The 16,436-nt window shown below is 38.0% G+C and overlaps 1 protein-coding gene across 1 annotated transcript in view; it reads right to left on the minus strand.

The window, feature by feature from the left end:
* LOC136858612 (TP53-binding protein 1) overlaps positions 1-16,436 on the minus strand; it is a 770,373-nt gene that overhangs the window by 578,942 nt on the left and 174,995 nt on the right. Inside the window, exon 4 of the mRNA XM_067138308.2 lies at positions 14,916-14,954. Coding sequence (XP_066994409.2) covers positions 14,916-14,954 — 39 coding nt within the window. The remainder of the gene's footprint in view (positions 1-14,915; positions 14,955-16,436) is intronic.

The following is a 16,436-nucleotide window of genomic DNA, read 5'->3' on the forward strand; positions in this document are numbered from 1 at the left end:
ACAATGAAGGCATTTAATAATGAAATTGACTTTGGTCACTGTTCCAAACATGTCCTTCATCCACAATCCCATCTGTTATAAATTTGTCCATTTTCTCCTCAAACTCTTGTACTTTCCGACATATACTATAATCTTTTTCTATGCCCTTACTGTGAAGTAAAAATTGTTATTGGTTTTTACATCTCACTAACTACATTTATGTTTTCTCGGAGATGCTGAGATGCCTGAATTTAGTCCTGCAGGAGTTCTTTTACATACCAGTAAATCTACCAACACAAGGCTGGCATTTTGAGCACCTTCAAATGCCACCAGACTGAGCCAGACAGAAGAACAGTGTCTCGACTGTTAAGCCACATAGCCTGGCCTTACTGTGAAAATGTAGCAATATGCCTAGATAAAATGCCATTGGACATCTGTTTTTCTTATTTGAAGATCAATGATATGAGTAATGAACTGGAATCACAGATAAGGATATTTGCAGATGATGTTATAATGTAAAGAGTAATAAATAAGTTACAGGATTGTGAGCGATTGCAAAAAGACCTCAACTATATCTTGCGATGGATACCAGACATTGGTATGATGGTGAACAGGGTGAAAAGCCAGGTTGTAAGTTTCACCACGAGGAAAAGTACAAAAGGGTACCCAAAAATAACCGGAATAACATTACTGTGAGCGAAGCTTGTGTAGTATGCATTTCTGCCGCTAGGAGTGTATAGCGCAACTCATTGCCAGTTCAGTGCCGCCTGTGTTGTCGACCTGGCAGAGACTGATTTTGATAGCGCTGTCTTGTTCTTGTTCCTTTCTCATGATGGCAAATTTAAGTGAACAATGTGGAGCTGTGAAATTTTGTTTTCTACTTGGTAAAAATGCTGCTGAAAATGTTTTAATGTTGAAAACAGCTTACAACGATGACGCTATGGGAAAAACTCAACTATACGAGTGGTTTGCTCAGTTTAAAAATGGCGACATGTCGACTGATGACAAACCTCGTTCTGGACATCTATCAACTGCCCGAATCAACGAAAATGTTGAAAAAATTTGAGAGCTTGCGCTCACAGACTGTCGACAGACAGCTGATCAACTGTCAGAGATTAGTGGGTTATCTTGGAGCTTGGTTCAGCGAATTTTAATGGAGGATTTGGGAATGAAAAGGGTTGCTGCCAAGTTTGTTCCTCAGGTTCTGATTGACAGATTCACCACTAAGTATTTATTTATTTTCCACCTAGTCGATACAATGATTGCCTAAGGCAATTTAATGGTTAAAAGTGGTACATGTTTCGTATATTATCAACATCTTCAGCCACATAACACTGTTTAGATGAAAAATACATAAATTGACAAAGTAATGCTTTGGAGGAAGTGTACTTAAAATTAACATAAGATTGACAACATTAAAAAAAAAAAATCTCTTACAACCTCTTACAACCTGGCTTTTCACCCTGTTCACCATCATACCAATGTCTGGTATCCATCGCAAGATATTATTGTTTGTTTTCATGTTGTCAATCTTATGTTAATTTTAAGGACACTTCCTCCAAAGCATTACTTTGTCAATTTATGTATTTTTCATCTAAACAGTGTTATGTGGCTGAAGATGTTGATAATATACGAAACATATACCACTTTTAACCATTAAATTGCCTTAGACAATCATTGTATCAACTAGGTGGAAAATAAATAAATAGTTGTGAATCTATTGAAGTGCGATACGGACCATGAAGCTAATTTTATGCAATTCTGACTGACAATCAAAAAGAACGCAGAATTGAAACATGTCATGTTTTGAGACAACAGCTTGAAACAGATCCAGATTTTCTGTCAAAGGTCATTACTGGTGATGAGTCATAGTGCTATGGTTACGACCCAGAAACAAGGTAACAATCAAGCCAATGAAGGATGTCATTGTCACCCCTTCAAAAAAAAATGTCAAGTCAAATCAAACATCAAAACAATGCTGATTTGCTTTTTTGATGCCAAGGGCGTAGTTCATTCAGAGTTTGTTCCCCCAGATCAGACCGTCAATCAGACCTTTTATTTGGAAGTTTTAAGAAGATTGTGCAACAGTGTTCGTAAAAAAAGACCCAATTCGTGGCAGACAGGAGACCGATTCCTCCATCACGACAATGCACCTGCGCAAACAGCCGTCTAGGTTAGACAGTTTTTGGCTAAAAATGGCATGGTTCCGCTGCCCCACACACCTTACTCGCCTGACTGGCTCCGTGCGACTTTTTCTTATTTCTACACATGAAAAGGGTCATGAAAGGACACGGATTTGGCAATATTAAAGAGGTCAACGAAAAAACGAGGGAGATGCTGTCAGCAATTTCTAAAGATGACGACAAAAAATATTTCGAACAGTGGAAGCACCGGTGGGACAAATGTATTAGTTGTAACGGAGAGTATTTTGAAGGGAGATAAGGTTGTTTTGTAAAATAAAAACTGAAAATATATAGCTTTTAAAAATAATTCCAGTTTATTTTGGGTACCCCCTCATATCTCTATTTTAATTACAGCTTGCATCCGGGAGATTGTGGGTTCGAATCCCACTGTCAGGAGCCCTGAAGATGGTTTTCCGTGATTTCCCATTTTCACACCAGGCAAATGCTGGGGCTGTACCTTAATTAAGGCCACGGCCACTTCCTTCCAAATCCTAAGCCTTTCCTATCCCATTGTCACCATAAGACCTGTCTGTGTCGGTGCGAAGTAAAGCCACAAGCAAAAACAAAAATTAAATACCGTAAAACTTTTTATTTAAATGATAAATCATCATTGGTGTCCGCATAATTGCATTTAGATTAGTGTGGAATCACACGTGAGCACTAGATTCCATATGACGTCACAAACCCTGTTATATTACAAACCCGTATGGTATTCCACAGCAACCGAGTGGTAAGCAATGGCAGTAGAACACTAGAAGTTCAAAATATTATTATGTCTTGTTCGTGATAATAATAATATAATTCAATTTTGCAGTTAATGTTTACCTGTCTGATATTATTGTTAATGGCCAACGGGGAATAAAATTAAATTTTACCACATTCGCTTTTTACATAGTATTTCCCATCCAGCTACTCATTCCAGCTACCTAGTCGATGAAATTTTCTGGAGAGAACACTGGGGTAATCACATAAATGGGATTGTAAATAAAGGTAACAGTTCTCTTCACATGGTTATGAGGGTATTCAGGGGTTGTAGTATGGACGTAAAGGAAAGGGCATGTAGGTGACTGGTAACACCGCAATTAGAGTTTATGGGACCATCACCAGGATTACCTGATTTAAGAACTAGAAAAGATACAAAGGATAGCAGCACAATTTGTTCTCTGTGATGTCCGACAAATTACTAGTGTAACAAATTCCAACTTGTACGTTTGAGAAATTCCACTTTTCCATCACTTTAAAATCTAACAATTTTTCTTAGATTAAAATAAATTAATGTTCTTTTAATCTAATATAAATCATGATTTTAAGAGGTGGAAAGGTAGAACATCTCAAAAGTAGAAGTTGGAATTTGTTAAATATAATAATTCCGCCACAGACCAAGATGAAATTCATTACTTGTAAAATTACTAGTGTTACGAAAATGTTACAATAAGCTTGAGTGAAGTTATTTTCTTTTCTTGCAAGTGGTTTAACATCATGCTAACACAAGGTTATGGCTATGGGAGGATGGAAAAGGACTAAGATTAGGACGGAAGTGGCCATGGCCTTAAGGTACAGCCCCAGCATCTGCCTCGTGTGAAAATAGGAAACCACAGGAAATCATTTTCAGAGCTGCCAATGATAGGATTCGAAACACCATCTCCAGAATGCAAGCTCACAGCTATGCGACCATAACTTCACGGCCAACTCTCTTGGTGATTGGAGTTTTTAAAAGTCTGAAAAATCATAACACGAAGATAAATTTGGGATTTAAAAGGACAAACTGTGGCAAATACTCCTTTACAGGAAGAGGAATGAGGGATTGGAATTATTTACAAAGCAAGATGTTTGATAAATTTCCAAGTTCATAATCATCATCATTATAATGTAACCCTTCCAGCATGGCAGGTTGGGTGGTGTTGAACGAGCTCTCGACAGCACTGTCTCTCAATGTAGGTCTCTCTCACTCTCCAGTCCCCTCCTCTACGCTCTACGTCTATCTTCAGTTGGTCCAGCCATTGTTTCCTCGGTCATCCAACAGTCTCCTTCCACTGACTGTCTGTCCCATGTATGCCTGTGGTATATGAATGCCAGGCAGTCTCTTTACATGCCTGAATCATTCAAGTCTTGCAGACCTTAGTCTTTCTTCCAGAGGGTGTTCTAACTTCTTAGAAATAATTCCAGAAAAGACTAGGTAAACAACTGATAGGGTATCTGTCACCTGGATGAGAACCCTAAATGCAGTCAGTGGTAACTGATTGACTGAGCAGTTTGTCAATAAAGGTAACTGAATCTCTGAAATTGTCCGGACAAACCATATTAGACACTTCCAGTACCCACATTTCCAAATGCCCATAGTGAACTGTAGATTCGATACACCCCTGATTTATCAAACTGCAACAAAGTTTGTAACTGTGACAGTCTGTTACCTTTGAAGTGAGCTCCTTGTCATTTGCTAGTCACATTATTTAACATTAACTTGCAACTTGATTATTATCTAATGTTATAGGAGTTGAAGCCATGATAGTAGTAATGTAGTATTCTCCATAAATGTTCTCCAGTATGCTGTCATCAACATCTTCTAATACACTGGGCCTCAACTTTCTTGAAGGAGATAGTTCATACTCACATTGACTTGATGGTTCCTGTTGCTCTGGAGATGCAAGTTTCGCACTAATTGAACCACCACCTTCAGCTACAGGTTCTTCCTCTCCTTCAAAATCAGTATATGTATCCAACATACTGTCATGTATTTTTGTGTCATCCCCATTATATTTCTCCATTATTATGACATATAACATTCGCGAACTCCATATCAACTCCAATTAGATCTCTACTTTCAGTACGTTGCAACCTTGTCTCTACTATTTTAACAGCATCCATGCAATTGATTCCCCTTGCAATGCCAATGTACACAGTTTACACTGTAACCCATACCTGAACACTCCAAGAGACACACTCATACTGCAGCTATACTTGTCTGTGCAGAAACAACATGCTACCATTTTATAGTGCCAGCAGGCAACTGCTTAATTTGCATGGAAAGTTACACACCGCTGTTTTTGTGAAGAACTACCTATATTCTAAGCATGTTTTCATATGATTCAAAGCATTTAAGGCCAAGGGTGTCCCCTGTTAACCCCTTAACTGGGGAATGGTTTCATAACATCAACCAGCCAGTGGGTAATTATTCAGCGCAACACGCACTTTTGGAATGGGTACAGTAGCGTGCGGTAAATGTAAATACAAAAAACAAACCCCATGGCACTACAGCCCTTGAAGGGCCTTGGCCTACCAAGTGACCGCTGCTCAGCCCGAAGGCCTGCAGATTACGACGTGTCGTGTGGTCAGCACGACGAATCCTCTCGGCCGTTATTCTTGGCTTTCGAGACCGGGGCCATAATCTCACCATCAGATAGCTCCTCAATTCTAATCACGTAGGCTGAGTGTCCTCCTCTGCGAACCATGTGACCTTGCCGCGGTGGGGAGGCTTGCGTGTCCCAATGATGCAGATAGCAGAGCCGCAGGTGCAACCATATCGGATGGGTATCTGTTGAGAGACCAGACTAACGAATGGTTCATCGAAAGGGGGGTAGCAGCATTTCAGTAGTTGCAAGGGCGGCAGTCTAGATGATTGACTGATACGGCCTTGTAATAATACTCAACATGGATTAGCTGTGTTGATACTGCTACACGGCTGAAAGCAACGGGGAAACTACAGCCGTAACTACCTCCCGAGGACATGCAGCTCTCTCTGTATGAATGATGTACTGATAATGGCTTCCTCCCGGGTAAAATATTCCGGAGGTACACTAGTCCCCCATTCGAATCTCCGGGTGGGGACTACACGAGAGGGGGCGATCATCAGGAAGATGGATACTGACATTCCGCGAGTCGGAGCGTGGAATGTTAGAAGTTTGAATCGTTGTGGTAGGTTAGAGAATCTGAAAAGGGTGATGGATAGGCTAAAGTTAGATGTAGTTGGTATAAGTGAAGTACGTTGGCAGGAAGAACAGGATTTTTGGTCAGGCGACTACCGAATTATCAACACGAAATCAAACAGGGGAAATGCAGGAGTTGGTTTAATAATGAATAAGAAAATAGGGCAGCAGATAAGCTAATACGACCAGCATAGAGAAAGAATTATTGTCGTCAAGATAGACACCAAACCAATGCCCACCACAATAGTGCAGGTCTATATGCCTACTAGTTCAGCAGATGATGAAGAAATTGAAAGAATATATGAGGAGATAGAAGATTTAATACAATATGTAAAAGGTGACGAGAATCTAATTGTGATGGGAGACTGGAATGCAGTGGTAGGCCAAGGAGGAGAAGGTAGTACAGTAGGAGAATTTGGATTGGGACAAAGGAACGAAAGAGGAAGTCGGCTGGTTGAATTCTGCACTGATCATAATTTATTCCTTGCCAATACTTGGTTCAAACACCACAAACGACGGCTGTATACGTGGACGAGACCTGGAGACACTGGAAGGTATCAAATAGACTTCATTATGATTAGGCAGAGATTCAGAAACCAGGTGTTGGATTGCAAAACTTTCCCAGGAGCAGACATGGACTCTGACCACAACTTGTTGGTCATGAAATGCCATCTGAAGTTGAAGAACTTGAAGAAAGGAAAGAATGCAAAAAGATGGGATCTAGACAAGTTGAAAGAAAAGAGTGTGAGGGATTGTTTCAAGGAACATGTTGCACAAGGACTAAATGAAAAGGCTGAAGGAAGCACAATAGAGGAAGAGTGGAGAGTCATGAAAAATGAAGTCAGTAGGGCTGCTGAAGAAATGTTAGGAAGGAAGAAAAGATCAACTAAGAATCAGTGGATAACTCAGGAGGTACTAGACCTGATTGATGAACGACGAAAATACAAGAATGCTAGAAATGAAGAAGACAGGAAAGAATACAGGCGATTAAAGAATGAAGTGGATAGAAAGTGCAAGATAGCTAAGGAAGAATGGCTGAAGGAGAAGTGCAAGGATGTCGAAGGCTGTATGGTCCTGGGAATGGTAGATGCTGCATACAGGAAATATCAAGGAAACCTTTGGAGAAAGGAAATCTAGCTGCATGAATATTAAGAGCTCAGATGGAAAGCCACTTCTAGGGAAAGAAGACAAAGCAGAAAGATGGCAGGAGCATATCCAACAGTTGTATCAAGGTAACGATGTAGATAATTTGGTTCTGGAACATGAAGAGGTTGTTGATGCTGATGAAATGGGAGACCCAATTTTGAGGTCAGAGTTTGACAGAGCTGTGAGTGACCTAAATAGGAACAAGGCACCTGGAATTGATGATATTCCCTCTGAATTACTGACTGCCTTAGGAGAAACCAGCATAGTAAGGTTATTTCATTTAGTGTGCAGGATGTATGAGACAGGAGAAGTCCCATCCGATTTTCGGCAGAATGTTGTTATACCTATTCCCAAGAAAGCCGGTGCTGACAGGTGTGAAAACTACTGCACCATTAGTTTAGTATCTCATGCCTGCAAAATTTTAACACGTATTATTTACAGGAGAATGGAAAAACAAGTTGAAGCTGAGTTGGGAGAAGATCAATTTGGCTTCAGAAGAAATGTAGGAACACGTGAAGCAATCCTGACTTTACGTCTGATCTTAGAGGATCGAATCAAGAAGGACAAGCCCACGTACATGGCATTCGTAGATCTAGAAAAGGCATTCGATAATGTTGATTGGAACAAGCTATTTATGATTCTGAAGATGATAGGGATCAGATACCGAGAACGAAGAATTATCTACAACCTGTATAAAAATCAGTCTGCAGTGATAAGAATCGAGGGCTTTGAAAAGAAGCAGCAATCCAGAAAGGAGTGAGGCAAGGCTGCAATTTGTCCCCTCTCCTTTTCAATGTTTACATAGAACAGGCAGTAAAGGAAATCAAAGAGAAATTTGGAAAGGGAATCACAGTCCAAGGGGAGGAAATCAAAACCTTGAGATTTGCCGATGATATTGTTATTTTATCTGAGACTGCAAAAGATCTCGAGAAGTTGCTGAATAGTATGGATGAAGTCTTGGGTAAGGACTACAAGATGAAAATAAATAAGTCCAAAACAAAAGTAATGGAGTACAGTCGAACGAAGGCAGGTGATGTAGGAAATATTAGATTAGGAAATGAAGTCTTAAAGGAAGTAGATGAATATTGTTACTTGGGTAGTAAAATAACTAACGATGGCAGAAGTAAGGAGGACATAAAATGCAGACTAGCACAAGCAAGGAAGAGCTTTCTTAAGAAAAGAAATTTGCTCACTTCAAACATTGATATCGGAATTAGAAAGATGTTTTTGAAGACTTTCGTGTGGAGCGTGGCATTGTATGGAAGTGAAACATGGACGATAAGTAGCTCAGAAAGAAAGAGAATAGAAGCTTTTGAAATGTGGTGTTACAGAAGAATGCTGAAGGTGAGATGGATAGATCGAATCACGAATGAAGAGATACTGAATCGAATTGGTGAGAGGAGATCGATTTGGCTAAATTTGACGAGAAGAAGAGATAGAATGATAGGACACATCTTAAGACACCCAGGACTTGTTCAGTTGGTTTTTGAAGGACGTGTAGGTGGTAAGAACGGTAGGGGTAGACCAAGGTATGAATATGACCAGCAGATTAGAGCAGATGTAGGATGCAATAGTTACGTAGAAATGAAAAGGTTAGCACAGGATAGGGTGGCATGGAGAGCTGCATCAAACCAGTCTATGGACTGATGACTCAAACAACAACAGGCTGAGTGGACCTCGAACCAGTCCTCAGGTCCAGGTAAAAATCCCTGACCTGGCCGGAAATCGAACCCGGGGCTTCCGGGTAAGAGACAGGCACACTACCCCTACACCACAGGCCGGCATAGATGTAAATACTCAACAGAAAAATATATTTTACTTTTTTTTTTTTTTAATTATGAGTAATATAGTAGAAATTCAATAGCATTATGTTATTACAGTTTTTCTTGTAAACCCATAAATATATACATATATACACAGTGTGTTCATACAAAAGTGAATTTAAAAAGTGTTCCTTTCATTATTATGATGACATTTTTTAAGTTTTCAGATATGCATCAATAGGTTCTACATACTTTCTGGTTCATAGGTCATTCAGAAATTGCGCAGTGTAGTAAATAGGAAGCAAGGACAAGCACAAAGTGCCACGTCACATTCCTTACAGTAGTAGACAGTTTCCCGTCGCCTCTGGTTTCACAGGCACACAACACAACGTTTTCTTGAGTGATTCCTACATCCCGCCAGCGGATTCTCAGATAATTCAACGTCTTTTCTAACCAAGCCATTATCACGTCACACGGAACAGTTTACCATCATATACAGGCCAATTTACAAAAAATTATCAGAACATGGACAGTAGAGTTCGCAGAACAACTGTATCGTAGTAACAACGACGACGACGACAACTCGCAAATTTAGTTATTTCAATGTACATATACACAAATAAATTATTTATGAATAATTTGCGCGGTCCGTACAAGGCAACACGAGACAGCTATTGGACTGCCGCCTAGGCGCGAACTACCCAACTGGCGTGAGACCAGATAGAAATGAATAGGACAGCAATAATCACATATAATATGAATAGAATTTGTTTTAAATTACGATAGTAGATGGCAGAAGTGATTAAGAATTGTCAGACGCCTATAGGAAGCTAACCCTACGTAAGAACACATTTAGAAGTATAAGAACGCCTAAAGGCATCAAACCCAATACTCATGCGACAGCTGTTGACGCCTTTAGGCATCAAACCCAGTTAAGGGGTTAATATACTACCATCCTGGAAATACTCGATATGATCCACCTGTTCCAATTTTGTATTTCCTACCTGACATTCAGTCTTCTCAGGTTTCTACTCAATTGACTGACTGCATCTCTTTTCAAACTCCAACATACTGCAGGTCTTCAGCACAGTCTGCCATTAAGATGAAGTTGTCAAAGCATTGGCCAAACTGTTTACTACATTTCAACCTTAATGAATTCATCCCTGGCATTTAAGAAATTTCAGTAATTGATCCATGTATACTCTGAAAAATAAAGGTGGTAGATCACAAGCTTGTCTAACTCCCGAAATTAATCTGAACCAAGAATTCATTCTGCTATCAATTTCACTGTGGTCCAATTGTCAACATGTGTGTTTTAATTGCCTGTATTAACGTACCACTAATCCCACAATCCCTCAGTATGGTTAAGAAATTCTTCCTTGTTTCTCTGTCACTAGATCTTACAACACATAAGGATAAATATTACTTTTCACATACTGACAATTTGACCTCTCTGTGGTCTGAAATTGCATTGGATTTTATCGCATTTACTCTCCCCTGCTGATCTCACACCATTTTCTAAAATGCACAGGAACATCTTGACTGGAATAGTAATCAAGAAATACCTCAATAGTTGCTGCAATCCTTCCCTATTTCTAGCCATATTACATGCATAAGGAAGCTTTCCCAGTAATCCGACCAATAATTTCTAATAATAATGTTACTCGTTTTACATTTCTTTTACAATGTCTACGCTTTTCAGAGACGCTGAAATGTCAGAATTACGTTCTGCAGGAGTTCTTTAACATGCCAGTAAATCTACTGACTGGAGGCTGAATTATTTGAGTACCTTCAAATACCACCGGACTTAGCCAGGATAAGACCCACCAACTTGAGCTCAGATGGCTAGTGCTTTACCGTCTGAGCCACCCAGCCCAGCACCAAAAATTTATATTTCCTAAATATCTGCTTATAGATCCTGGAGCAGAAATCAAAACTATTTGGCACAGTGTTTTAACAGTAATTAGTATGGTCCAAAATGGAATGATTGTCCTTCCTAGTCCTTAGTGCCTTTAAACCTTAGCCTAATTAGTCGCGACCCGGAATTTTGTTCTGCATTAAATTCTGTTACTTAATATTCACCTTACCTTCAATTGAAATAATTGAATATCTTGTCCGGCTGATTTTTATTGTTTAATTTTGTACTACAATTCAAATTTTCATTCGTTTCTCAACCATTCGGTACCAGTGGGAACTTTATTTCGAGAGTGTATTTTTGCGGAGAGGAATTCTGCGTGCGACTAAATAAAGTAGCCGTTTCAATGGCATAATCTCCAGATGTATTGAGACTTTGAACAACCAGTGTTGTTTCCTGCTCTCCAATCATGTTACATTTCGTAAGATGTGCACTTTGGAAGATCCAGAAGCAGAAGAAGAAAAAAGAAAACTGACGCAGGGGTATTTAAGCTATACGCCTGAGGTGCAAAGACTTCTTTTTGTTATTTTTATATATGCTTGTTATTATTCTATACTTTCCAGAATATCTTTCAGATAATCCTTACCTAGCCTTACATAATACGTTCAACTTTATGATTGATATTGGGGTTTAGGTGTGTAAGATTTAGTCCTACATGTTTGATATTATGTGACACACTGCCCCACCAATAAGACCACAAAGACATGTTATAGCTCAAATAATAATTACCTAGTACAATTGTATTATTTAAATTAATATTTTATTAATATGTTCAAATTCTTAATCTATAACCTTTTTAAATATGTTATAAATACATGATCCATATAACTATATGTTAACCAATTGTTAAATGAAATCTAAATAATATTCATTACATTATGTCAGCAGTTTTGCCAGTTAATTATTATGCAGAACAAAAGTCCATGTGCGACTAAATATGCAACTCCAAGCGCGCAAGTAATGCAGGGTTAAACTTGAGTGAAACCTATCACAGAAGTCAAACGGATAGTACGCAAAACTTTTCTTGAGCCCTGAGCTCCACAGTGCTGAATGGAAACTAGGGCTCAAGAAAAGAATCGCGTACAATACATGTCCTTTCCATCATTAAATTCATTCATTCATTCATTCATTCATTCATTCACCTTCACCCACCATTACATTACTATGCACCAGTCACATTAGACAGATTTTCAACACAGAAGTTGGGAGTAAAAAAAATTCATGCCCAACACTACCCTTTAAAAATTAAAAATACACACCATATCGCTAATGCAGTAGGCCCTACTTGTTTATGTGTATCTTTCTTCCTTTTCTCCATTAAATGCAACTCACGCATCATCATCATCATCATCAGTTTACACTTCCACTTTCCCAAGTACTGTTAATAACTGTCTTCCATTCTCCTCTATTCATAAATGTCTTGTCCTTCATGACATTATTCAGTGTCCTTCCTCTGGCTGCATTATCAGTCTTGACCATATCCATCCAACAAGTTCTAGGTCTTCCAATCAGGCATTTTCCTTCTACCTCTCTTTCTAAGTGCACTCGTTCTGCTTTCATAGGCTCCATCCTCACCAAATGTCTGAACCACCCTAGTCTGGATGTGCCAACTCTATCTTGTTCTCTCTTTCTAATATTTATGCTCGTGACAGCATCGTGGTCTCATACATGATGTGACAATTTGTTCTGGATATGATCCCCTGCCTCCATTGTTGATTTTCTGCCTCTCATACATATGATCTTACTTACAGGCATCTGGGTGATCAACCCATCTGCTTGGTCTCTTCCTCTTGGCCTCATGACTGCTCCCTGAACAACAGCTTTATTTAGTTGTCCCGCTGTCATCTCGTGATGTGGCCCAAGAACTGCAATATCTTCTGGTAGCAGAGTAAAGAAAGAGGTCTTCTCATGACCAGCTCTTTCCCGATTGGTACATTCATTCTTTGTGTCCATGGTATTCTTAGCATTCTTTGCCAGCACTATATTTTGAAGGCATCGATATGCTGATGCACTCTAGCTTTGACAGTCCAAGTTTCACATCCATACAAGATAGAAAACACAAGAGTCTGCACGAAGTAGATTTTAGTATTTCTAGATATTCCACTGTCAAGCCAGATAATTTTCACATATAATATACAAAGTTTATTTCACATACTCAATACTGTACAGTAATTGTAATGTTTATAAATACATTACAATATATTATCAAGGTACTAGTTTCGACCCTATATGGGTCATCATCAGCCTAACTAAGACACACTTATGGATTTGCCGAAGTCCTAAGACAGAATTACACTGTGGAAATAAAATTTAAAAGAATGAACTGTGTATGTGATGCGATAATGTACATATAAAATGGTGGATTGATGAACTGTTATAGATAAAATAATGTTGTACTTATCAGTGACAATTAAATTTTGTTTTTAGCATTTATGTCAATTACAGTTAGACTGTAAGAATAGTTATCATACAATTATTACAATAATGATTAAAATATGCTCTTGTTAGTGAATACTCTAAAATTGCACTTTAAAAACGTAATACGCCAGTTGAATGCAAAGTCCAGATGCTTCTATTGAGTTCTAGAATTCCGAGTGTATCTTCAGGTGGAGAACTGAAAGTTGAACGTTAGTTGCACTCCACCGGTCAGGTTGTTCACATTGCGCGCAAGGTTCTATTGGTTCCAACTTGGATTGGGAATATTCCTCATACTACAGCAAGAATTCATTATATTATAAGAATGTCGCATGGTTTTATCTACATTTAATTTCTGTATCAGAAATATTGGACCTCAAGCAAGACAGATACCCTCTGCGCCAATGTTCAACTTTCAATTCTCCACCTGAAGATACACTCGGAATTCTAGAACTCAATACAAGCATCTGGACTTTGCATTCAACCGGCATATTACGTTTTTAAAGTGCAATTTTAGAGTATTTACTAACAAGGGCATATTTTAATCATTATTGTAATAATTGTATGATAACTATTCTTACAGTCTAACTGTAACTGACATAAATCCTTTAAAAAAAATAATTACTTGTCACTGATAAGTACAACATTATTTTACCTATAACAGTTCATCAATCCACCATTTTATATGTACATTATCGCATCATATACACAGTTCATTCTTTTAAATCTTATTTCCATAGTGTAATTCTGTCTTAGGACTTTGGCAAATCCATAAATGTATCTTAGTTACGCTGATGATGACCCATGTAGGGTCAAAGCTAATACCTTCATAATATATTGTAATGTATTTATAAACATTGCAATTACTCTACAGTATTGAGTAGGTGGAATAAACTTTGTATATTATATGTAATCTTAATTCTATACGGAACCAATAATGACGTTTATAACCTTGAAAGATAATTTTCAGTTTTTCCAGTGCGCAGTATCCGAGGGCTGTTATTCTTTTAATTTCCTGCTCACAGCCACCCTAAATAACTTCATGCCATGTCAACTATAGTCAGCTTGGTTTTGTTAAGGTTAATACCCAAAGCAGGAGTCTATCATGTGGAGATGTCTTAATCCTAGCTTCTTGCCTTGCTTCTTTATTTCTTAACTTCAAGATCGGTATGAAATGAAGTAGCTGTTGAACATTCCCAATTTTGCTTTCTTTGAAATCTTAGCATCTAACTGAAGGGTTGTTGGTAAAAGATGAAGTTCTTTTGCATCCTGTTGCGATCACTCTTGAGGCTAAGTTATCTCTGGAGACTACTGCTATTAAGGATAAAAATATTAGAATATCAAAAGGAAAAATAACTACTCAATGATAACACCTACCTGGCAAGCATTAAATTTCAGAGGATGCATATCTAAAAGAATCCCCCCACCATAACTTGACCCCGTGATATGAGTTTTAAACTGTGATACAAAGTGACAGCATGAACCTTCATCTTTCATGCTTCTCTTCTCTAAAGTGAAGAGAGATTTAAATTCACTCATGTCACCAACATATTCACCTAGAATTCTGATTAGAATATCAGTTCTTGCTCACCAATCTCTGCTATGTCTACAGTTGTTGCCTCGCTGAGACCTAAGAGACAAAAATAACATAGTGTGTTAGACTGGCCCCAATATATGGAAGATATCATGATAGAATGTCCTCATCATTTAAACACCAGGTACAGATTAAAAAATAAAATGAGTCAGAATGGAAAAGGCAATCAGAAAAGCGTTTTTTAATTAATTATGGAGATGTCTAGATAGCTGTTTTCACGTTCTACATTAATAGACGTGATATCTTTTGGGTTTATGCCAAATAAATGAGAAACTGCAAGGAAACTTTATGACCAATGCATCATTAGAACAAATGTGGTCAATCAAGTTTCTATTCCGAGGATGCAGAGCAAAGTCTTAATGAAACAAAGTTTACCTGAAGTTTCTTTCACATGGCAAAAACCCAAAAGATATCATCTAATAATGGAGATATTTATTGCAAATTTACAAACTGATTAACAATCATAAGGTGAAACGTGTGCCAAAATGATAAACTATCTTCGAGATCTAACCTAATTTTAAAATAGATCTATAAGAAATGTTTTACTAAGTTTTTAGTAAACCTTTACCTACTGTTAAATATGAAAATGATTACATGAATATTCATCATAGTGTCCACAGAAATGTTCTCTCAAGATTCCCTAACTTTCCCTGACCTACAAAGAAAAATTTCCCTGACTCACGAAAACTGAGTGACAAGTTAATTCGTCAAACAACATGTTTTACAGGGAACAAAAAAGGAAATTCCAGCCTCCTCCATCCCCATAGCTGGCCTAATTCTCTCTCCACTTCCTCTTTTCAGTTATTTATGGAAAAACAACTACATTGATGGCACTTTACATATAAACAAATATTTTAAGGGTAACATGCACTTTTTCATATCATTTGCAATGAACGAAGTACAACTAACTAATAGAGAAATTCAAATATAAATTATTTTACCACAGAATCTAATACTATTTCATGTGGATTTAAAGCACTCTTGAGATCAAAAGCAATTAACTTGTGTTTGTAATGTAGATGAATATAACAAATTCCAATTAGTCTATGTCTATATACAAAGCAGTTTTCAAATTTGAAGATCACTCAGAAAAGACAGGAATGAAGGAAGAAAAGTTTGCACTTATCAAAAAGATTATTGTTTCGTTTTAGCACATCGAGCAAGGCTATCTTTAAAAAGATTGTACAGAGACCTAAAAAAAATGTCAAAAGTCCCTGTCAATTTTGGAAATCCCAGTTTTCATGGCTCCATTCACTGTCCGCAAACTGCATATGCCTGTATTAAGAAGAGATGTGCCCTTGGGGTTTAGCACATGCAAATGATTTTCAAGTTTTTAAATAAAACTGAGATTAACATTCGGCCTATCCATTGAGACTTGCAAAATATTTCCTAAAGATAAGGAGAGCACATGTATAAATCCATTTATTAAGTGATCCGCAGTTGCCCTGCCTAAAAATACACTGTTCCAATACCTTGTTGCAACTTAAGATTTACGTCCCAAAACCTTACACACAAGTC

Source organism: Anabrus simplex, chromosome 1 (genome assembly GCF_040414725.1).
Source record: "Anabrus simplex isolate iqAnaSimp1 chromosome 1, ASM4041472v1, whole genome shotgun sequence".
Lineage (NCBI taxonomy): Eukaryota > Metazoa > Arthropoda > Insecta > Orthoptera > Tettigoniidae > Anabrus > Anabrus simplex.